General features: G+C 40.3%; 1 protein-coding gene across 6 annotated transcripts in view; it reads left to right on the plus strand.

Moving 5' to 3' along the window:
- SHANK2 (SH3 and multiple ankyrin repeat domains 2) overlaps positions 1-24,290 on the plus strand; it is a 354,487-nt gene that overhangs the window by 168,967 nt on the left and 161,230 nt on the right. For all 6 annotated transcript variants that reach the window (XM_082223286.1, XM_082223288.1, XM_082223283.1 and 3 more), the window contains one exon: positions 19,793-19,868. In XM_082223286.1, the coding sequence (XP_082079412.1) occupies positions 19,793-19,868 (76 nt within the window). The remainder of the gene's footprint in view (positions 1-19,792; positions 19,869-24,290) is intronic.

Raw genomic sequence — 24,290 nt, forward strand, 5'->3', positions numbered from 1 at the left:
TGATGCACTAAATATAATCATGTGTTATGTAATGTCTGATTCCGTCCTTACAGAAACAGTAACCCCAACAAGTTGATAGTTATTAAGTGTGTCTTCACGGCTACTTTTATATATTTCCTTTATATTTCCACTGATCTGCATTCATTAATTGTATAGCTGGAACGACGCAGGCTTTGAAACAAAAAAGACTACCGTATTTTTTGCACCATAACACTCACTTTTTTCCTCCTAGAAAGTAAGGGGAAATGTCTGTGCGTGTTATGGAGCGAATGCCTACGGATGACAGGGGGATCTGCTGCAGTTGTGAGCAGAGGATCCATGGTTACAGCCTGCACCAAAAAAATCACGCACCCACTGTTGCCTGGGGCCACAATGGTGCAAAAACATGGTTACAAAGCATGGATCCACATGGATCCTCAGGATTTTTGCATTGGGCCACCCCAAACTCACCGTCAGATCACATGTCTGTGGCTGCAGCATGAACCACAAAAATCATACATCCACTGTTTCGTTTAGAATATTTATTTCTTGTTTTCCTCCTCTCAAAACTATGTGCGTGTTATGGTCAGGTGCGTGTTATAGAGCGAAAAATACGGTACTTTTAAATTATTAAGAGGAATCCCTGTACTAGCACAGATTTGGCAATGTTATTCTTTTGATTCCCCCCCCCCCCTTCCAGCATGGGCAACAAAGACGAGTGTGTGGTGCAGTATGGCCTAGTTACGCCTATCTTTTGAATCATAGAATTGTAGAGTTGGAAGGGACCCTGAGGATCATCCAGTCCACCCCCTGCAACGCAACCTTGTCCCTTATAGGGACCAAACCTGCAACATTGGCGTTTTCAGCACTATGCTCTAAGCAACTGAGTTACAGTATCTGTGCCACATCTTCAATGGGTGGAATTCATTGTTGCATTAATAGTGTAATTTTGTCAGCACAAACATTTCTGCTTTGCCAACAGAACAATCTCCACTCTCCTCCCTCTGCATGCTGTTCCAGGGGTTCTTCTGACAGTCCAGAGCTGATTTTTTGGGGGTGCAGAAGGGGACACTCAGGGGAAGGGGAAGGGAAGAAGAGGGGGAATAGTTTTGTTGTGCTAGCAAGTCTTGTTCTACTAGCTCCCACTGGTGTGACTATTTAGTTGAATCCGATTCAATATACCTATCTCCTTTTCTATTTCTGTCATTAAGGCATGACAAATATTATATTTTTAATAAGGATTTAAGAATGGTATTTTGGCAACATGTGGCATACCCACCAACATTTCCCCTCTAAAAAAGGGGCTGTCCTATTTCATATCCACCAACTTTTCTCTGATGAAATTAGGGACACCCTAGGCTCACAGCTTTCCAAACTTTTCATGTTGGTGACATACTTTTTAGACATGCATCATTCTGTGAAACAGTAATTCAGTTTTACTACCAGCCCTGGAAGGAGCATGGGGAACATTCTCGCAACACACCAACACGCTGCAGCTGACACACTAATGTGTTGTGACACAGTTTAGAAAGCTCTGTCCTAAGGAAAAGCAGGACATTCTGGGATCAAATCAGAAACCAGGACTGTAAATCTGGGACTGTCCCTGGTAAATAAGGACACTTGAAGGGTCTGCATGTGGTAGGTAAAATGCAGAAGATTACAACCTAGAAAAACACAATTACTAGGAAGCAAGCCCTAGGAAAACAGTAGAGCTCATTTTTGATCAGGTTGTTAGTGTTGTCTTCTCTAGTATGCATAGAGTATTGCTGTTGAGCCTGACACCTTCATTGTTGCTCCTGTGTAATTCCAGTTAACATCTCTACCATCTGCCCACTTGGTTATGGTGACTTGCATGATGACACACACATATAAACAACTTACAGGGCAGCAGGTGCTTAAACTTTTTTCTTTCAGTTAAGCCAAGGGAGCAAAGACTCCATTTCTACAGCTCCTAGGGCTTGCTTGAGAGTCTTCCCCTTAGAGATGCTGGTCAGTCTGCAGCCGCTGGACCATTCAGAGTCTTTCTTTCTTTCTTTCTTTCTTTCTTTCTTTCTTTCTTTCTTTCTTTCCTAACTCAGATGGGACCTATGTACTCACATGCTGATTCCTGCTGTTCTTATATCCAGTAATTTCCTGACATGCAAACTCAGAGGCTAAGATCACATTTACAGGTTTAACTGTCTCCCTCTGTGTTCTCTAGTTCCCATGACTACTACTGCAATTCCCAGCATTTATTGCTGTTAGAGGCCTTGTTGATCTTGTCGCTGTTGATAATAAAATGCCTAGAATTGCTCGGTTCTGTACAAAAGTGGGAAATAACACACATTTTGCCCTCAGGTTTATAGTCTAAAGATAAAGACACGATCTGTTACAGAGGAAAGGACAGTAGTAGAAGAAACAGTCTGGGAAAGCCAGGGTAATATCTGTCACAACAGGCCAGTGGAAAGGTTTCTTTCTCCCTCTGTGTTCCATGCTGAGTTACTGGTTGCTAAGAGAAGATCCAGGTGGCAGTCGAGTCAGTTAGACTGATGGACAGGACCCTACTTCAACTCTCATTCTATTTGCTTAGCTGCAGAGAAAAGGGCGAACTGCAATATTGAGGAAGTGATTTGGATGAGTAAAAAATGTCTTGAGGAGAAAAGTTGATCTCTCTTCCCCAGCACCACAGTCCCAACTTAAATTGGAAGGGGAGGGGAAAGCAGCTGCATTTAGGCTGCAGTTCTACCTATGTGTAGGGCCAACTGAACTAAATGGGACTAACTTTTGAGTAGATGTGCATTGCAGGACTAGCCAATGTGGTTCCCTCCAGATGTTGCTGGACTACAGCTCCTATCATCCCTGACAACTGTGCATGATGGCTGGGGCTGATTGGAATAGACTTTGCATGTGAAAGTGGTGATTTACTGCAACCCACTGTATAAATGTCACTATTATGCTTGTTTAAACTATACAGTGGTACCTCGGGTTACATATGCTTCACGTTACATACGCTTCAGGTTACAGACTCCGCTAACTCAGAAATAGTGCTTCAGGTTAAGAACTTTGCTTCAGGATGAGATAAGAACAGTTTCAGGTTAAGTACGGACCTCCGGAACGAATTAAGTACTTAACCTGAGGTACCACTGTATTTGATAAAACATTATCATCATATATTTCATTTATCCATATTTTCTGCCGATCGTTTTTTCTTAATTCCTTTACTCCCCCGGTAACAAAAGTCTCTTTTATCAATGGATCATTATATTGCATGAAGGATACTGTTTTTACTGAAGAATGAGCAAAAGCTTTGTTCCGTCATTTACAGAGGCTTTCTGAATAGATCTGCTAGTTTTTAACATTTGCAAGTAAGTAATGGATCTTATAAGGATTTCATTAGATTCTGTATGAGCACTTGTTGTGACATGAAAAGCAGATGGTAGTGAAAATAATTATACTAGTGGGTGAGATACTTCCATGATAATTTATGCTAGTATAGTCCTGCAAACTTCAGTTGGACTACACTAGTTTAAGCTGTCACTAGATAATATCACCATGGGGATAGCCCTCCATCTTTAGTTTATATGTAAAATGTTGTAGCAAACCTTTTAGAAAAGAAAAGATTATGGAGTGTAAATGCTTCCATTCCAATGACTGGGCCACTGTTCTCCATGCCATGACAACTTCAAAACTGGACTGTTGTGATGTACTCTGTGTGGGCATGCTGTTGAAGATAATTTGGGAACTTCAACTGGTCTAAAATGCAACAGCCATATTACTGGCTGGAGTTCCATGTAGAACCCATAGAAAACCTGTTTTAAGACAGTGTTAAGATCTACAGAGGTGACTCTCTTGATGGTAACACCACTCTTAGAAATGTGGGGAATGGCACCCTGGGAGAGGGTTTCTCTGTGACAGCCCCTAAATTGTGGTATTCCTGCCCTAAAGAGGTGTGTCTAATATAGTTGGGAACATTTGGCCTTCCAGATATTGCTGAACTCCCAGCAGCCCCAGTAACCATGACAAATGACCAGCAATATCTGGAGGGCCAAAGGTTTCCCACACTTAGTGTAGCATCTTCATTGCACAGCTTTTGCCATATGCTGAAGTTGCCCCTCTTTAGCCTGGCCTTTGTTTTTTTTTAAAAAAATATTTATTAAGGTTTTCAAAATATTACAAAATAAAAAGAAAAAAGAAAAATACAAAATAAAAATAGTTAAAAACAATTCAGTCTTTCAATCACTTATCTTTCATTTGCTTATTTCCCGGACCTCCTCACGCCTCCCTTTTCTGTATTCCAGTTCAATTTGTTAGTTCAGCAAATCCTTCCCCTCTTTGTTCATCCTAGTCTTCAGTCTTAAAATATTGTAACATTATATTTTTACCTATTAGTAGTCCATTTTCTCATATTCCCTTATAACATTACAGCTAGAGACCACTTAGTTTCTATCCAACATCATTCTAACATTCATTAATTTTACAATATTTCTGTAAATAGTCTTTAAACTTTTTCCAATCTTCTTCCACTGACTCTTCTCCCTGGTCTCGGATTCTGCCAGTCATTTCTGCCAGTTCCATGTAGTCCATCACCTTCATCTGCCATTCTTCCAAGGTGGGTAGATCTTGTGTCTTCCAATACTTTGCGATAAGTATTCTTGCTGCTGTTGTGGCATACATAAAAAAAGTTCTATCCTTCTTTGGCACCAATTGGCCAACTATGCCCAACAGGAAGGCCTCTGGTTTCTTCAGAAAGGTATATTTAAATACCTTTTTCATTTCATTATAAATCATCTCCCAGAAAGCCTTAACCTTTGGGCACGTCCACCAAAGGTGAAAGAATGTACCTTCGTTTTCTTTACATTTCCAACATTTATTATCGGGCAAATGATAGATTTTTGCAAGCTTGACTGGTGTCATAATATTCTCTCTTAGGGCATTACATGCCGTAAATTTCATACCTGTGGTCCACAACTGTTCCCAGTCAGCAAACATAATGTTATGTCCAACATCTTGTGCCCATTTAATCATAGCAGATTTCACCATTTCATCCTGAGTATTCCATTTCAACAGCAAGTTATACATCTTTGACAAAATCTTAGTTTTAGGTTCTAACAGTTCTGTTTCTAATTTTGATTTTTCCACCTGGAAGCCAATTTTCTTGTCCAAATTGTATGCCTCCATTATCTGATAGTAATGAAGCCAGTCTCGCACTTTATCTTTTAATTTCTCAAAACTCTGCAGTTTCAATTTGTCTCCTTCTTGTTCCAAAATTTCCCAATATTTCGGCCATTTGGCCTCCATATTGAGCTTTTTCTGAGCCTTTGCTTCCATCGGTGACAACCACCTTGGGGTTTTATTTAGCCTGGCCTTTGATAGCTCAGGGATTTTGTTCTGTGGGACCCATCTGTTTTTGCTGAATTTATACTGTTCTCTTCCCGTTGAAACAGTTTTCCTTGTTTGTAATTGTAATTGCTTTATCTGCTTTTATGATTGTATATTATGTAACCTGCATTCAGATTGTATATTAATGTAACCTGCATTCAGCTTAGATTGAATGTTGGGTGAATAGTAGTAGTAGTAGTAGTAGTAGTAGTAGTAATTCTGCCATTTATGTTAATTTCAATATATTGGTCTAGCAAAACATTTCACTCTTTATAAACGTTTTCCGAGTTTGTACTTCTTGTTCCTTGGTTACCAATATACTAACGACACTGGTATGTTTTCCCCTTTCTACTTTCATGCTCATCTTTCCCTTACATTGATTGTGAAGAGCACTGTGATCCACAGATGTAATATGGTTAAATGGATGCTTGTTTGCAGATATTGTCCTTGGGCCCAATTTTATTGTCATTTCGATTACTGCTTAAATGGCTTCATCCATACGATGAAATTTATTCACTTGGAGTAAACATCTCTTTCAGAAAATCATGTGTATTGGGATGTGTTAATTTTCCCAATTATTGGGGGGGGCAGATCCAGTATAGGCATTTATGTGTCTCGCCTGGCTATTTAGTACCGCACCTTCACTATAGAAGATCTATCTTAAAAAGAGATGAATTCATAGAAATGGAGGAACCCATGGTGACAGGTAACTTGACCTTTGACTTCCTAATACTCAAATCTGTTAAATGAATATTATAGTTATACTAATGTATATATTTGGGGCAGAGATGGGGGAGCAATGAAAGAAAGAGGTCAGTGAGCTGTTGTGATGAGCATGCATTATCTGTTTCCTTTGTTACTTGTTTCTGAATGATAATTGCCATGGTCAGTAGCAATAAGTCAAAATGCTCAAAGCGACCAGAAATGAATTTTAAATGTTTTAGGAGACATTTGCAGGACAGAATTTACATCTGGGTAAACATAGAAGAATCCTGGGCTTAGGAATGAGTGTTACGGGGGGGGGGGATATTACAATATTAAGTGCTTTATTGAGTCACTCTTTCAGTTCTTCTAGCTGATTGCGTCAAGGCAGTGCCTCAAGAGCCCTAATGAGCCTTAGTATAATTTATCAAGCCTATTTTTTATTGTTCAAATTATATAAAATCTTTACTAGTATACTTATAGGAAACCCTCAAATGAAGGAAGTCAAGCTGCAAAATTTTGGTTTAATTTCAATTTGAGTTCAGCTGTCAGTGAAGTTATTCCTTTGGTTCTGGTTCAGGCCAATAAAGGTTTTGTAACCTATTTGCCACACTTGGCTGGTTCCATTTCATTACATGTGGGAATATTTTAATTCTATGAAATAGACTGGCATATGTGATTAGACTGAGAGAAACACAGACATAGAGCTCAAGAAGGTATTGTCAGCTTGGGCAATGGAGGAAAAAATAATAGGTCAAATGGACTTTGCTGGGAAAATTATAGGAAATGTGGAGGCACACGTGAAAGTGTGGTGAGATTGCACAAGAGCTAATTGGGAAAAGGGGGTTAGATATGGCCTGCCACCATTCTGGTGTTTTGCTTTTAGGCAGAGCAAGCATATATGAATCTGGTGTTGAATAGAAGCACTGTAGGGCTGTTCAGGAGTGGGATGTTTTTGGAAGGGACAGGTAAAGGTAAAGGGACCCCTGACCATTAGGTCCAGTCGTGACCGACTCTGGGGATGCGGCGCTCATCTCGCTTTATTGGCCAAGGGAGCCGGCATACAGCTTCCGGGTCATGTGGCCAGCATGACTAAGCCGCTTCTGGCGAACCAGAGCAACGCACGGAAACGCCGATTACCTTCCCGCTAGAGCGGTACCTGTTTATCTACTTGCACTGCGTTGCTTTCGAACTGCTAGGTTGGCAGGAGCAGGGACCGAGCAATGGGAGCTTACCCCATCATGGGGATTTGAACCGCTGCCCTTCTGATCAGCAAGTCCTAGGCTCTGTGGTTTAACCCACAGCGCCACCCGCATCCCTCTTTGGAAGGGATAAGGAGGGATAAAACACAACTTTTCATTCCCATGCTCCTGAATCCTTAACATACTTTGTTATGAAGTGCTAAAATACACATGTTTACCCTGTCCTTTGACACCTGAGATATATATTTTAGAACACTCTTGATACTAATTTTGAAATAATTATTTCTAATATTGTATTTTAAAAATTTTGTAACCTGCCTTGAGAGCTGAGGGTGATGGGTAGGTAAGAAACTACAGTCATACCTCGGGTTGAATATGCTTCATGTTGAGCACGTTCGAGTTGCACTCCGCGGCAACCCGGAAGTAACGGAGCACATTACTTCCGGGTTTCGCCGCTCGTGCATGTGCAGATACTCAAAATGACGTCACGTGCATGCGCAGAAGCAGCGAAAAGCAACGCATGTGTGCACAGACGTGCTGTCGCTAGTTACGTTTGCTTCTGGATGCGAATGGGGCTCCAGAACGGATCCTGTACGCATCCCGAGGTACCACTGTATATATTATGGGGTGAGGAGGTTTCTAGAGAATGTGAAGGGAGAAAAACAAGTTTTTACATCTTCTGACAATTCTCCATATTATGCAGGGAGCAGAGGAGGTTTTTTAAAAAAATGCACGAGAAGCACCCTACCAGCCCCCTCTAGGATACTATAAGCCCAGGGGTGGAGATAACAAGCCAACTTTGACAAATGGGTGGGATTGCCCACCTGGTGCCACAATTATGTTGGATGACCATTTTCGTTTGTCCATTTGTTTTGAACTCAGTTGTAAGCACTGACAATCTGCTGCATTAGTTTAACCTTCGGTTTGCTAGTAGAACTGAATTACTGTGTTGCAAAACAATGCATATCTAAAAAGTGTGTCACCAACATGAAAAGTGGAAAGCTCTGCCTTAAACACTTACCGTATTTTTCGCTCTATAGGACGCACTTTTTTCTCTCCAAAAATGAAGGGGAAATGTGTGTGGGTCCTATGGAGCAAATGCAGGCTCCTTGGCTTCAGCAATAGCAACGGGAAGCCTTGGAGGCGCAGAGGGAGCGCTCCCTCCATGCTCCGAAGGCTTCGCGTTGCTTTCGCTGAAGCCTGGAGAGCGAGAGGGGTCGGTGCGCACCAACCCCTCTCGCTCCCCGGGCTTCAGGCAGCTATCCACAAGCCTTCAGGCAGCAGTGGGAGTTCCCCCCGTGCTCCGAAGGCTTGCGGATAGCAGCCTGCAGCATGAAGCCCAGGGAGCGCAGTGCCAACTACCGCTGCGCTCCCCGGGCTTCAGGCAGCTATCCGCAAGCCTTCGGATAGCTGCCTCTCCGGCTGGAGAGGTTGCGCACGGCTAAAGAGGAAGCCAAGACAGCCAGTGGGATGGAGTTAATTTTTTCCCCTTTATCCCCCCCCTTAAAAACTAGGTGACCCTATAGTTTTGCGCCCTATGGAGCAAAAAATACGGTAAGTCAGGTGTGGGGAACCTTTGAACCCTCAGTTGTTTCTGAACTACAACTCCCATCATCCCTGGCCTTGGCCATGCTCACTGATGGGAGTGGTAGTTAAGCCAGGCATAGGCAAACTCGGCCCCCCAGGTGTTTTGGGACTACAACTCCCATCATCCCTAGTTCACAGGTCGAGGATGATGGAAATTGTATTCTCAAAACATCTAGAGGTCCAAGTTTGCCTGTGCCTGCAGTTAAGCAGTATCTGGAGGGCCAGAGGTTTCCTACATCTGCCCTAATGAAAGGAATGTACTTCTTTTTCTCCATCAAATACCAGAGGAAGCACTCCTATGCCCTTGTACTAAAAATATATTGGATACTATAGCTCAGCTATATTATGCTGAGTTACAGTCAGTGACAATGAAATTGGGTTAACTAACAAAAATGACATCCTTTGCATCTCAGCTTTTTTATATTTAAATGGCTGTAATTCAGGGCTTGGAGATCTTTTAATGCAGATCAAAGAAGCAAACACCTCCTTTCTTGTAGTATACTAGTGGATTGAAAATAACCTCATGTTCTGGAGTAAATTAACATACAGTGTTACAGCCCTGGCAAAACAAGCATATTTGGCATTTGTGGGAGGAGAAAGGATTTGCATCTGAAGTGCTTTAACTCCTAACATGCACTCATCAAGGTTATTTTTATTATGGGCATGTTAGAGACAGGGCAAGCAGAGTGGGTTTTCAAAGCTGCTAGAGCAGATTTTGTTTGGCGTCGAGCAACCAAAATGTAGAAACGATAGCTATTAGTAACACAGTACAGCTGGGCTGAATCATTCTTTTTCCTCTCTAATGGCATGCGTAATTGCTCTAGGTTTTCAGGCGTCCTTCACCCGCACTTATTTAGATTAGTGACTGATGCATTTCCATGGAAACCTTAAATAAAAGAGGGAGAAAAATCCAATGGTACAGTGTGAAACTAGAGGGATATGGAGTCTATTGCTGAGCATACAACTTGTATAAAACAACTTGCTTTAAGGTTGATGTTTTGATCTCTGAAGGTCCTTGTCATAGTCAGTATCAAGATGGATTTAAAAGTTTGAAGACGTTTTTCCTTCTTTCTAAAACAGCCTTTTTTTACTTGAAAGAATTCCTATATTCACAATAGGGCTGAAAAACTCAGTTCAAGTAACTTGAAACCTGGGAAATGTGGTTTTGTATGTTGATGGTGATGCAAATACACGACAAATGCAACTGAGATGGTTACATCTAACTTAGAAATCATGGCTGAAAATTCAAGATTCAAGAAGAAAGTTCATTTTGGAGGTATTGTGTAACTTTGAAAAGTATAAGTGTATGTGTGTGTCTATGTGGTCTAAATGTGGAGAGGTGCTCTAAAAATTAGATGTAAAATTTCATAGTGATGTACACCTCTACTGTGTATGTTTCGTATATTATTGCATTCTAATGCCAACAGCCTTAAATTAATTTACTGTCAAGTAAGCATGTATAGGATAGGACTCATAGTTCTGTAACTATTTGGTATAATTGCTTCTAATCTAAAATAAAACTATAGAATATTTTATAGGTTTAAAAATACAAAAGGGTGTGTTTTCTTTCTTAAAAAAAACTGAGGGTTTTTAGAGTTTTGCACATTTATGTTTAAAATTTTTGATATCACAATTTTGGAAAGAACTGTTAATATGTTGTTTGTGACTAGTTATGACAATCTGTTTTTGAGTGAAACATAGTTATCTAGGACACGTTAATCAACTCAGAAGTATAGGCAAGTATTCATGTTTGGTTTGTCACTTTTGAATAGATCTCAGTTGTCACATGGACCATTTTCTCCCCACCCCCAACCAGTGCTTATATTATTCACGTGAACCAATTTTTCTTTGTCTGATTTAACTTCAGAGTATTCTGGATTATAAAAGAGCAACAGTCTTACGATGTTTTTGGCTGATGAAAATCTAAAGAAAATAAATACAAAATGTTTTTGCATTTGTGACATAATACTGGCAGGGTCTGAAAGTTGTTACTGAGTTTGAAGTTAACAAAAATTAGAAATCCTTGCATTGACAGCAATATATTGCACATCAGAATGTAGGTTCACAATCTTAGGAAACTACCATAATGATTGTTAAATATGTATTTATAACTAAGGATGCAATTCTATAGCACTTAACAGGCACTATGCCTCAATGGAACTTAACTCTGAGTATATATAGGATTGCATTGTAAATGTGCAGTAAACTTTACATTTAATATACTTAATGGAAAAATTATTGAACACTAATCAGTTAAGTAGTAGCTATGTCATCATGTTAGCTATATAGTTCCTTTAAAGATTGCTTCAGACATCTTTTTTAGATTTTATACAAGGAGTGCAGCTTTGTGGCAGAATTGCTAATGAATATTCTAATGTCAGCTTTCCTAAAACAAGTTGTTTGATTAGCGTATGATACATATGATACATTTTTACTATTTTTTACATAGATCTTTACAGCTTTGTAATTATAAATTCATGTTAAAGAGGCTTTTCATTTTGAGAAAACTGCGGTTCATTGTTTTTTATCCCCAATATTATGGCAAATTCTTGAATGCATAGGTGACATTTTCATTGCCTCCTGCAGGCAGTGGTGTCTCATGCTGTATCTTATTTTGAAAATAAGAGTTTAGAAGGTATTTTGACATGTAGTATAGATTGTAAGTTTGTGCTTGGAGTGGTGATGAGGGGGAGAAGCCAGTACATCTACTATTGAACTTTCTCTGATCCATGGCTTGAATATGCATTTCACAATAATTCATTTGAGGTGTTATAGATATGAGCCCCTTCCGATATTTCATATAACCAACCAAATACAGTCAGTGTAGTAAAATAATGGATTCCTCCGCTATTTTAAAGTATGATTAGTGGTAAAAATGAAATTTTGATTGTTGGTATCCTAATCAGACAGTAGCATTTATTGCAAATTAAGCAATTAGGAAGAAGATGTAAAATTAAAATTAAAATTACAAATGTCAAATACCTGGTCCATACTCTGTTTTATATCTAAATAACAACCCTTCCTTGTTCTTTGCCCCTTTTATTTGCTTTGTTTGTTTTTCTCACCAAAAGACAGGACTTGGGTATCTTGTCCACTTCAGCTGGACTGTTGTCAGTGGAATAATTAAAATGTTCACTTTGAGACATGTAGGATTTGGAGATAACAGGATGCTATCAGCGTGAATTGGCCATTCACTATGAAAGTATGACAGTTAGTAGTGTCATGGATGATATGTAAAAAATGAATGGATAGTGGGAGTTAACCTTGAATCTGCAGGCGCCATTCATTTTCATATCTGATAGATGGCATTATTCTTTTGTATATCAACATAAAAGTTAAGTGCCATATTCAGGCACAGTTCAGCGTGCTGAAAATAAAATAAGAGGCAGGTGTATACCCCAAGGTATATATTTTGAGGCACACCTCTGACCCACCCTTCTCAAGTATGAGCGTTTTATTTGTAGAATAGTTCTTTTCTCTAAAGTAAGCAAAGTTTCATCTGGTTTTCCGCACCAAACTTTAGGGTGCTGAAAATTTCATTGTATGCAATAAATTGTTTCAGAAGCAGAGCTAATGTGAAAAATGCCAGTCAAAATAGATGCCTTCTAATGCAAATTCTCTTCTCCACCTTCTTGGGAGAAATCCTGATAGGACAGAATTCTTCTAATTAAACATTGATATCCATATGATATCCAGAATCATTTTTTTGAGTTGTTTTCATTTTACAATGCCTGATTAATGTCAGCCTCTCAACTGTTAATGTGTACAACAGTGACATATGCATTTTTATGGAACTATCAATTTAAACATAATTTAATGAGACAGACTAGATAATCTCAGATTATTTTAATCTCATAAATTTCATCTTGGTTTTTCCCAAAATTAAAACCTCTACAACCATAACAAATGGTAAACATCACCTTTATCTCTTGCATAACACTGGTGTCTGCCATGCTTAATTTTGTAGTTCTGCTACCATTTCAAATAAGGTAAATGCCATTGTATCACTATCATGTCAGTGCTTTCTGATATTGAGGGTTATTGATAATTGGCAAAAGTTTCAAGAATAAAAAATTCCATACCTTATTTGTTATTTCTATTTTCAAACTTCCATTCCATTTGGCTGCATAACATTCATACTGCTCCATATGAAAGTTAAACAGAATAGAATATATTTTAGAGAATGGTCAAGATCCAATCTGTTGTGATCAAGCAGCTGTATGCAGAATAGAACTTCTTTCCCTCCTGCAGCCCCCTGTATCTTTCCCAGAGGGTTAAGGGACCCTCTGGAGCAGACTATGAGGGCACAAGGAGGGCTGTCGGAGGGGGGGGGAGAGAAGTCCTGTTGCATAAATATCATTCCGCAAATGGGTAGGCATCACTGGAAGTTGTCCAATGCATTTTGCTTTCCATGGAAACTAATTTTTCAGACTGTTTTTTTCTTTTAGTGTTTTATGTCATTTTCTGCAGTAGCAAGTGTAAACTAATTTTAATATATTAATATAATTATGATTTTACTCTGTGGATAGTACAAGCCCCCTTTACTTAAGGCAACCAGTAAAAGAAAATAATTGTAAAAAATACATTATTAGAAGTCTCAAAATTCTACAGCTTATAAAATGCCACCTGACATACCGTATTTTTCGTCCCATAGGACGCTCCGTCCCATAGGACACACCTAGTTTTTTTTGGGGGGGGGAAATAAAGGAAAAAAATTTTTCCTTTATTTCCCCCCCAAAAGCAGGTCGGGGAAACCGAACCAGGTCGAGGAACAGTGGGATGGCGGCTCTGCGACTCCCTGCTGCCCCCCGAGCTTGTGGGGCTGGCCCATGTCTGCCCGGCACGAGGGGCGCTCTGCTTCAGGGCGCCCCGCCCACCGGGCGGCAGACTGCTATCCGCAGCGTGGGGAGCCCTGCGGGGGACTCCTGCAGGGCTCCCCACGCTGCGGGTGTCTGCCCTGCACGAGGAGCGCTCTGCTTCAGGGTGCCCCTTGCGCTGGGCGGCAGGCTGCTATCCGCAGCCTAGACATCCCTGCGGGACCTCCCGCAGGGCTGCCTAGGCTGCGGATGTGTTCCTGAAGCCTGGAGAGCGAGAGGGGTCAGTGCGCACCGACCCCTCTCGCTCTCCAAGCTTCAGCAAAAGCCTGCATTCGCCCCATAGGATGCACCCAGATTTCCCCTTCATTTTTGGAGGGGGGAAAGTGCGTCCTATAGGGCGAAAAATACGGTATATGATCTACCTGATAAGGTAACAAATGCACCAAATTTCAAAGTGATTGTATAAAAATTGCCACAGGTACAAAATGGCGAAAGTTGACACACTGACCTCTTCTCCCTATTTTTTTTCCTTAAAAGGTGGACACATAGTAAAGCAATGCCAGTGAAACCTTGACTCCCACCTTTCCCCAGGGACTTATGCAATAGTCATATGGCAAGCAGAGGGGAAGGGTGTGTCACAGAATGACAGAGAGCAAATGAACTCATGTTAGATGTTAGAAAAGACATGTTAGTTTTGATATGTATGAAAACAGCAGTTTTTCCCAATTGATTGTGGGTAGGGTAAGGGAGTCCAGTTCACATACAGTGTCCTGTCCCAGAAAATACTCTTGGCACCTTATAGATCATATTAAGCTCTGACAGCAAGCGGCAGAATTTGTGTTTTCTTTTGATACTTCTTTTTTATTTTCTAATTGATATGTATAGATGCTACAATTTGCATCTATACATACCAATTAGCAAAACAAAAGGGCTAGTGCTCCTCAGATTGATGCTGAAGTGATAATGCTTCCACTACGCCAGTATCTGCAGAGGGAACCATTGAGTGGATGGGATGTGCAATGCATATTCCTTTAATTACAGATGTGACAGTGTTGTGGAGAACATAAAATGAGCCTGTTGGATCAGGCTAATGGCCCATCTAATCCAGCAGCTTGTTCTCACTGTGGTCCACCAAATGCCTGCGGGAAACCTACAAGCAGGACCCAAGCAGAGAGCAATCACTCTGCCCTCCTGCAGTTTCTGGCAGTGGATATGGGGCCTAGGACCTACGTACCTATGAGTCGGCCTCTCCTGTTATTCCCCACGGAGGACCTTAAGGTCCAAACATGACAACACTTTGGTGGTCCCAAGCCCCAAGGTGGTTAGATTGGTCTCAACTAGGGCCAGGGCCTTTTCAGTACTGGCCCCGACTTGGTGGAACACTCTGTCACAAGAGGGCCCTGCGGGACTTGACATCTTTCCGCAAGGCCTGCAAGACGCAGCTGTTCCTCCTGGCCTTTGGTTTGGACTCAGTCTGACCCTTATGTTTCCCTCCCCTTATGGTTTTGATCTATGAGCTACTTTTAAAATCAGGCTGCATTTTAAATTGCATTTTAACCTGTATTTTAAATTGTCCCCCGCCCCGCCCCCCATTATGTTTTTACTGTAATTTTACTGGTGTTAGCTGCTCTGAGCCCAGCTCTGACCAGGGAGGGTGGGGTATAAATAAAATATTATTATTATTATTATTATTACTATTATTATTATTATTATTATTATTATTATTATTATTATTTAGAGAATGGTCCTGGTGAGGGGCAGATGGGGCAGGCAGTCCAAATAGGTACCTAAATGAAATTGATGGTTATAAACTGTGCATTCTGATGTAGAAAGGGCAGTGAGATCTTCAAGCCACCAGGAGAGAGATGGTGGATGTTTGTCCTTTCACCCTTGCAGTATATGTCTCTTAGCCAGCAGAAGGACTCACATAACCCACTATTGTTGCTGATATAATAAGTCTTACTGTTAATGCCATTTTACTAGGGCTTTGTGTTGTTGCTTTCATAGTTTGTTGCTACCATAGGTAAAGGTAAAGGGATCCCTGACCATTAGGTCCAGTCGTGGCCGACCCTGGGGCTGAGGCGCTCATCTCGATGGTGGCTGAGGGAGCCGGCATACAGCTTCTGGGTCATGTGGCCAGCATGACTAAGCCACTTCTGGCAAATCAGAGCAGCGCACAGAAACACCGTTTACCTTCCTGCCTTTGACGTGCTTTCAAACTGCTAGGTTGGCAGGAGCAGGGACCGAGCAACGGGAGCTCACCCCGTCACGGGGGTTCGAACCACCAACCATCTGATAGGCAAGTCCTAGGCTCTGTGGTTTAACCCACAGTGCCACCCATGTCCTTTTGTTACCATAGGAACTACGATTTATTAGCTGTTTTTGTTACATTTGCAAATAAAAAAAATAAACCTTTATGTATTACTATATTTTAAAGCATAGTTTGTAGTTAGTTTGTAGTGATACATACATACATGTACTGTATGCATGCCAAAGCCGAATTTTAAAATTCAAATCTAAAGGCAGCACTCTCCTCCATTCCAACAACCAAATGAGGACTAAGCATGTCCAGTAGCCACAGAAAGTTGAAAGCGGTGGGAGTATGTTAACCCACCAGTTGTACATTACATTTGGCACCCCATAATCCTCTTTCCCACTCAATGAAAATACATTTATTTTATTTTTAGCTCACAGTTTCTTGTTCAAAAATATTCTATAAATCATCTTCTGCTGTTACACAGTTTCTTCTCAAGTACTTGTTTGTGTGATATCCTGATATGAGGGGTTATGCAGAGTGCTATATACATGCTAACTGGGAGATGAGAAGTCTTTTATTCCAAAATGTGTACAATACAGAAGTAACCAAGTGTGCCTGTGCCATAGTATACCCACTGAATTCAATTAAAACACAGAACGTCCTCCTCACCTTTGGCAATCTTATTATTCTGCTTCCTTCTTCAGAAATATGTAAAGTGTATGTAGCATTCTTCCACTAAACATTGCCCACAACTCTGGCAACACTGACAACATATCCAATCAAAGATCAGCCCACAGTAGTTTCCTTGGTGACTAGCATACAGCTGTTGAAATGGACTGGAGTGCAAACGCTAGAAAGGGGAAAAGCAAATAAGAAAACAAACCCCTCCCCAACTCTCCTTATTTTCTCAAGTAAATTACTTCAAGACAATCTACAGATATCAATGTTAGTGGTAGCCTTGGGTGTCAATTGCTATGCTTAATATTTTCTATAACTATTACATCTCAGAAGTTGCTCATTGAACTATTCCAACTTTAGGGTTAACAAGAGTTCAAAATTTAAGAACGGGAGCAAATACAGCAGTACATTTTTAGCTATATAATTAAGGTATCTTTTGAAGATGTAAATCTGGTTTCCTTTCAAGTTGAAAATATGTTTTCCCTAAAGGAATGGCATGCTCTTGTCTGTGTTTTAACAATAATTTCTCTGAAATCTGCTTACGTTGGAACAAGGAACAGCAGAATGTTGTGTACTTGCTATAAGAGTAGAAAACAAGGGGGGGATATTTGTGAATCACATTGTGGGTCAGTTGCTTAACACATCATGTGACATCAGACTGGATAAATTGGAGTGAGGTGGGGGTGGGGAAAGGATTATGGTAATGTAATTACATGTCTGACATCAATTTTTTAAAAAACCTACTAGGCTGACAATTCCACAATCTGGCTCAATTTCCCCAGACTCCTGGAAGACAATGGAAATGGGACGATCCAGGATTTTAGTGTAGCTATAATTAAACAACAGCATGCCCTTTCCCTCTACCCAAAAATTCAGACAAACTGAAACTCACAAAATGTAGGAGCAGATGGGGGTGGGCAGGGAGGGGAGAGGAAGTTTCATTGTGCAGGCGGAAGTCCTTACATTACACAAATGGGAAAACTATATTGGATATATCCCGAAGACAGGAGTTTATGCTTTTTCTAATTTTGGTTTTATTTCCTGTAAAGATGTGGTTCTTGATTTGTTTTGTTTTCACTCTTTAAGTACTTTTAAAAATGTGATTGTACTTGTGCTGGATGAGAAGTTTATTAACCCTTTTCCATTGAGGCATTTTTGCTAACAGACTTTTGGAGTCAGTTATCTGAACAAATGCCCCAGATTACTCATCAATATAGATTATCAACCCCCACTTTAGTGATTCTAAATACCTGGTATGGTCAAAATATGAAATGCAAAAATAAATAATTAACTGCTAATCTGCTGATGACAAGACTGTCACACACTTTTGGAAGTACTTGGAAGAAACCAAGGCAGGAATTTGGAATGGGGGAAAAGAGCATGGCTACCAGTTATCTCAGAAACGCTAACCCAAAAAGTCCATTTTGACAGAGAACTGACAAAAAAGAGCACATTTTATCCGGTTTTGTTTAATTTTATTAAATACGTAAATGAGAGAACGGTGGCCCCAAATACACCAGCAAGATACGCAAGCTTGTGGAATTCTTCACATGAGGGAGACTTGATATCTGAATTCAGTGAAACGGTATCTCTGGAACTCTAGCCTGCATCTTCATGCTCCTGTGAAAAGAGACGGAATAATTAGAACAGGCAACGATCATTGTTTAATTTTTCTTTGACTTAACTGTGTTGCGATTATTGAGTTTCTCCCATGTCTTTGTCATGATTTTTTAATGCTGCCCTTGTCCAAAACCCTTAGTAAGAAATTATATTTAAAAATATCACACAGCTTCTGAAGTTGCTTTCCATTTTAAGAGAGTTCCCTTATTTCCATCCCTGCCCCCCCTTCATTATCTCTTTGAATTTCCATTTAATGAGAGAGATTGGAAGTACTATGTGCTATGAGTCCAAGAACTATGTACTATTGTCTCATCCTTTTGATTCTGTGCATCACTGTCCCCTCCCCTCCCCCCTCCCCTCCCCTCCCCCTCCCCCCGCTAGTAATATACAGTATCCTGCAAATGCATTTAAAGGAAGTTTGAAATGAACACTGTGGAATGCTTGCTTTATACATGCTAGGTAGCTGAGCAGTACTGCTTCTAACTACATGTTGCGTTTGCTCCCACCCACTTTCAGTACGATAATAGAAGGGTGAGATCATACCTTAGAAATTACTTTGCTGCTGCAACCAATTCCTCCAAAGAGTCAAATAATAATTTTAGAGTTTACAGGTTTTGCCAGAGTGAATGCGGGGAGTGAGTGGGATTTCGCCTTAAAGACTGGCCATTATGTGACTCCGCACTTTAACACAAGTGATGGCAAACTCCACTGGACTCAGCTGAGAATTAGCCTGATACTTATGAGCTTTCTTCAAGACCTTTCAGGGGAAAAGCTTGCCTCCCCTGGGAGATCTCTCCTCACTCATATTGTTGGCACGTGTACCGGCATGTGATGTGCATAACCATGTTGCCTTATCACTTTCACACAGCTCCTAAAACTTGCTTCCATCATTTTATTTTTTGCGGGGGAGGGCATGGACTCTAATCAGAACTCACACATAGCTGTGTTTTAAAGCTATCCCTGAAGGGCAGGGAAGCTCCTGAGCAAAGGAATTGTGCCTCCCCAAACTAAGGTAACACTTTGACTCAGACATACAGTTCTGTAAATCCTCCACCTAGTCCATAGGAGGCCATACCTCTGCTTTAAGGAGTCATATGGGGTGAGGGAATGCTAAAGTGGACCCCCCTTTGTACAGCGAACTCCATTGAGCCTTAAAAACCAACCTTTGGGCTTTTGCCTTGACTGTGGTGAATGTTCAGGCCACGCAGAAGCTGTGAGTAGTGCACTCTTGGGTCAAAGATTCAAGGATATTTTACAATAATGCTCCCTTTCATGTGTTATGGCATGTCTCTCAGACATGAATTAATTTACTGCATATTTAATTTTTAAGTATGATTTGGAATTTCTTTTTATACATTTCTGTATAAATATTTATAAAAACAAGTAAGGGTAGTATTTGTAGGATCCTAAATTAATAAAAGTAAATATTGGGACAACAGCACTGATAAGAGCCAGCATTCTCTCCCTCCAGTCTCTACCCCCATAAAAAGAAAAAAAGTTTAATGGTAATTTATGAAACAAGAGAGCACGTGATTATTTCTTTTGACAATTGAAAGTTTTTATTAAGTATATTCTTTCTTCATTTTGAACAGAAACTCGAGCAGACAGAACAAAGAAATTGTTTAGACACTATACTGTTGGATCATATGACAGCTTTGATGCTTCAAGGTAAGAGATTGCATTTTTTTTTTCATACTTGAAATATTTTGTAAGTGTTGGCTTGGTGTTCTGAGTTCAAAAAGGTGTGAGCACCCTCAACTTCCCTTCTGTCTCAAAGCTATTTTTGTTCTATCATGCCTTTCACTAGAACAGAGAGCAGCCAAACACCTTTTGAAAGAAAACAAAGATTTATCCCAGTATGTACTCTAAATTGTCTTGTTTGGTTGAACCAAGGCACTTGTGTTATCAAGGCACTCTCTTCCCTCACCAGGGCACTAATAGCTTGAGGCCTTGTGGGGCACACTATTGTCATTTCTAGTTGTAAGGTCTGGGGAATATCTTTGGGTGGTCTCTTACTCATGACCGTTGGATGTTTAAGAAAGTTGCTCCTCTCTAGGAATCCATATGAGGAACAAAAATAGAGGCCCTACAGTTCTACTCCCATTGTTTCGCCTTTCATCTCAAGATGATTCCTTTTTTGTTTTTTCTCTTCTGTCAGTTCCCCTTTTTGGATTTGCATCCTAATGCCAATTGAAATAATTCAATTTCAACAGCGGGATATGCTTCTTTTGCTGGCATTCTATCAATCTTAGCCTAAGAGGCCCCATTGATTAGTCCCTATTACTTCACATGTGTTTTTTTGGGTTGCAGCAACCACATAATAATGGAAGCAAGAGAAGGTGCTTCAGATTCTGCAACTTGAGTGACGCACATGTATTTGAGTAAATTAAATTGAAATTAATAGTGATTGTTTGACAAATTGTAATTTAGCTGAAGTTGTTACTATATGTATTTAGTTGGAGCACAGGACATGCATGTGGCTTATTGCATAATGCAGGTGGGCTGAACAAAGCATTTCTTGTCACATTTTCCTTCAGTGGGTTTTTATTGTACTATAATTGTAGATTTATTTGATTCCCCCCCCTCCTGAAATTCCAGTATACAGTCGTACCTCGAAAGCTGAACGGAATCCATTCTGGAAGTCCGTTTGACTTCCAAAATGTTTGGAAACCAAGGTGCAGCTTCCAATTGGGTCCCGATTGCGCAGACATGCCAGAAACAATAGCGGAAGCTGTGCTGGACGTTGGGCTTCCAAAAAAAGTTTGAAAAACTTCCAGTTTTCGATCGTTCGGGAGCTGGAACGTTCGACTCCCAAGGTGTTCAGGAGCTGAGATACGACTGTACACACATTTTTATAAATAAATATATTAACAGCAACATTTGCACATAGAAGCAAACACTTTAAGACAGTGTTTTCAAAAGCAGACTGTGAAGGCTTTCATGAAACTGGGACTGTGGGCAACTGTGGCAGAAAATAGCAACAAATACATGCACATGGAAACATTGGCTAACACCAGCTTAGAAGGAGTCGTTGTGTGGAAACTCCTCAAGGCTATCAGCTGATTGCATTGGCAGGGGTGCAGACAGAACAAAATATTATGCATTATGAAAGGAATGTAAAACAATACAAATGCTGCTGGGTGTCTAGATATACTAAGTGTTTGATCATGTCATTGCATGTAATTTTGGCCACCTCCATCTAGGAAGAGAGACAACAGAAATGGAAAAAATATGCTGAGGGAAAGAGGCAGAAATGTTCAAATATATTGAAAGCCAAGGAAAAGCTTGTCAGGGTAAAATTTCCTATCTTAGAGAAGAGATCCAGATGTCAAAACTAATACAGGCAGCTTTTGCATAATATAATGTTTTCAACAACCTGGATTCTTGTAAGACAATGGCAGGTTTACGCTTCATTGTTACCATTTGTAGTAACAAATCCCTGGGAGCTAGTTATAATTTGCTGCTACCTGGAACTGTTAACTGTGTATTGGAGGGACAGTTTGGACCTATAATATTCCCTCAGATATTTCCAAGCATCACTAAGTTATTACAATCACTGTTTTGAGCTATCAAAACTGCACTATAAAGATCTAGTAATAATAGAAATTCCATGCGGAGCAAATGTGCAGTGTCTGGATTTCAGCCAGTTTATTCACGTGGTGCTTCTTAATGTTTGAAAAGAGATACACATTACAATCTGTGATAGGTCTGTGTGACTACTTGAGCAGTCAATTTACCAGCCCCAAAGTGGTGAACTTTTATGTGTGGCAAAACAAGTTACCTAGGGGAGTTTCCTAATTGGCAATTTTAGCATTCGGAAGGGGGACTAGAGGGATGATGTTGTTCACAAGCTGTTGGCGTCACCCAAATTTTCTCTCTGACTAGTAGCTGTTGCCTAAAAAGAGCACACAATTCTGCATTTCATTTGATTTCTTCAAAAATGCACTTGGTGTGCAAACAAAATGTGACACAGGACGTTGGGAAGCCAATGTTATAAGGCTTTGTTGTTAATTGTCTAGAATCTTGGGGAATAAATTGTACTATATTTCTATTTGAACCCGAGGACCTGTGAATAAGTCATACAGTTTTCTGCTCTTGTTTCCTTGTCTCATGTTTCTTTCTAAGTCTTGTCCTTTTTTCCCCCTTGCATATTATGTTTCTCTTTCCACAGCCTGTTTTGGATAGTTAGTACTTTTGCACATTTTAAAATTAAGGCAATTGAAAAATGTACAATTGGTATTCCAATGACTGCAGAGAGTTGTACAGCCACTGCTGTTTTTTATAAGATGAGATAATTTAAGGCCTGGCGGAGCATAGAAACTGTCAGTTCTTTGAAACTAAGTTGGGAGGAAGTGTTTGAGTGCTGTTCTATTTTTGGGCTGTATGGAGACCCTGCTCAGTTATAAGGGCAATGCAAAAGACCTTCTTCAAGAGAGGCCTGATGCTCAAGAGAAGTGCAATGCTCAGAACTAGGGTGCTATACAGTTCTGCTATTGACAGCTTGGTAAAGGATTTCAATAGTTTCTGCTGTTTTTCTTTGGCCAGAAGGGGGCAGAGAAAGGACAGTGTATCTTGTGACATGATTGGAGTGGATTGTTAGGACAGGAAGGTGGGAAACATGTAGGGAATTGCACTCACATTTGCCACTGGTGTCATCTTAGGTTGTGTTCACACTCCCAATTATTATGGATTCATTGCATTTCCAGTGCTGGGGTTTTATGCAGTGTTTACACAATGTTATCCAAAATGCATATGTACCTTGCACTTGGTTATAAAATACTACAGTTTGATGCGTTGTTTCTCAAACCAGCTTCACACTGATTGGAGTTCTTAAGCCGTTCCTAATTTGTCTCTAGCCAAGGTGTGAATATTTTTGCATAGGGTAAAAACGTATCCATCTCATCAACAACACCTGGTGTGTACACAACCAGAAACCTTTTGAATCTGATGTGAACATCACTTGGTATCATCTTTGTCATTAAATTGTGTCAAAGTGGCTGGGGTGGTGGTGATGCTTTTGTAACACTGTGGTTGACTGGTTGGATGGGTGACAAAAGATGGGGAAAAAATGAGTGTGCTACACACCATTTCCAAACGCAGTTCAAAAATGAGTAATGATGAGCTGGCCTGTCTGTAAGTAAAACCACCCCTTACATGTAATCAAGATTTCAGCCATCCTTTTTCCATGCTACCTGGTGGTTTATACAAAAACCAAATGAGATATTGACAAATATCAGTATCTCCTGCCTGGTTAGAAACAACTTTTTCAGAAGTAGATTCTCATTAAGCAGAGAGTGGATGGTGGTGGGTCCAATCATAGCTTTGCTACAAAATTTGGAATTTCACAGCTTCCACTAATTTACCATTTGTACACACCTCATCATTTGGCAGTCCTCTGAGCATGCATATTACTGTAATGAAGAATATGACTGTAATGAAGCATTCTCAATTATGCTTGGATCAGTCTCAGCCTGGGGTACCTGAGGATGTGGACAGAAAGATGTGACTTGTTCATCCTGAAGACAATCTAGGTGAATGTCTAACTGAATCCATTTCCAATCAGTGTTTCCAACTGCCTCCTTCGAATTTGTGATTTTCACCCTATCCCAAAGTTTGGTATATCATACTTGTTGGATGTGAAGTTGGGACTTAACTCTTCCACCTGGCTCTGTGCCCTGTCTCTCATGATATTTGTGCTATTTTTAGCATAGGCAGTTGCTAGGGGATGGGAAGAAAAGAGGGGGACCTGGATTTTTGTACTTTTTATATGTGAATATATAAGCTTGTGTACTTTCACACAGACATTACTTTTCAAAAGTGGGGGTCAAAATATAGGCTTAGCTACTATCACTAGTACTGGTATATACAGTGTTTAGAAACTGAGATACGAAAGCTAGGAGCTAAAAGGCACCTTAAACCTACATTATAGGTGCAACAACAGAATGTCTAGGAGTGCTTTTTATAACAAGAATACAAAGCTAAAAACGAATGAACTGCAGCTAAAATATTATTGTTAATTTTTCACATGGTCCTTCCCCTGCCCACCCCCTAATATTCTTAAAAGGGTCTCTTCTCCAGTCTTCAGAGAGT

The sequence above is a fragment of the Podarcis vaucheri genome (genome assembly GCF_965113315.1).
Source record: "Podarcis vaucheri genome assembly, chromosome: 1".
Taxonomy (NCBI): Eukaryota; Metazoa; Chordata; class Lepidosauria; order Squamata; family Lacertidae; genus Podarcis; species Podarcis vaucheri.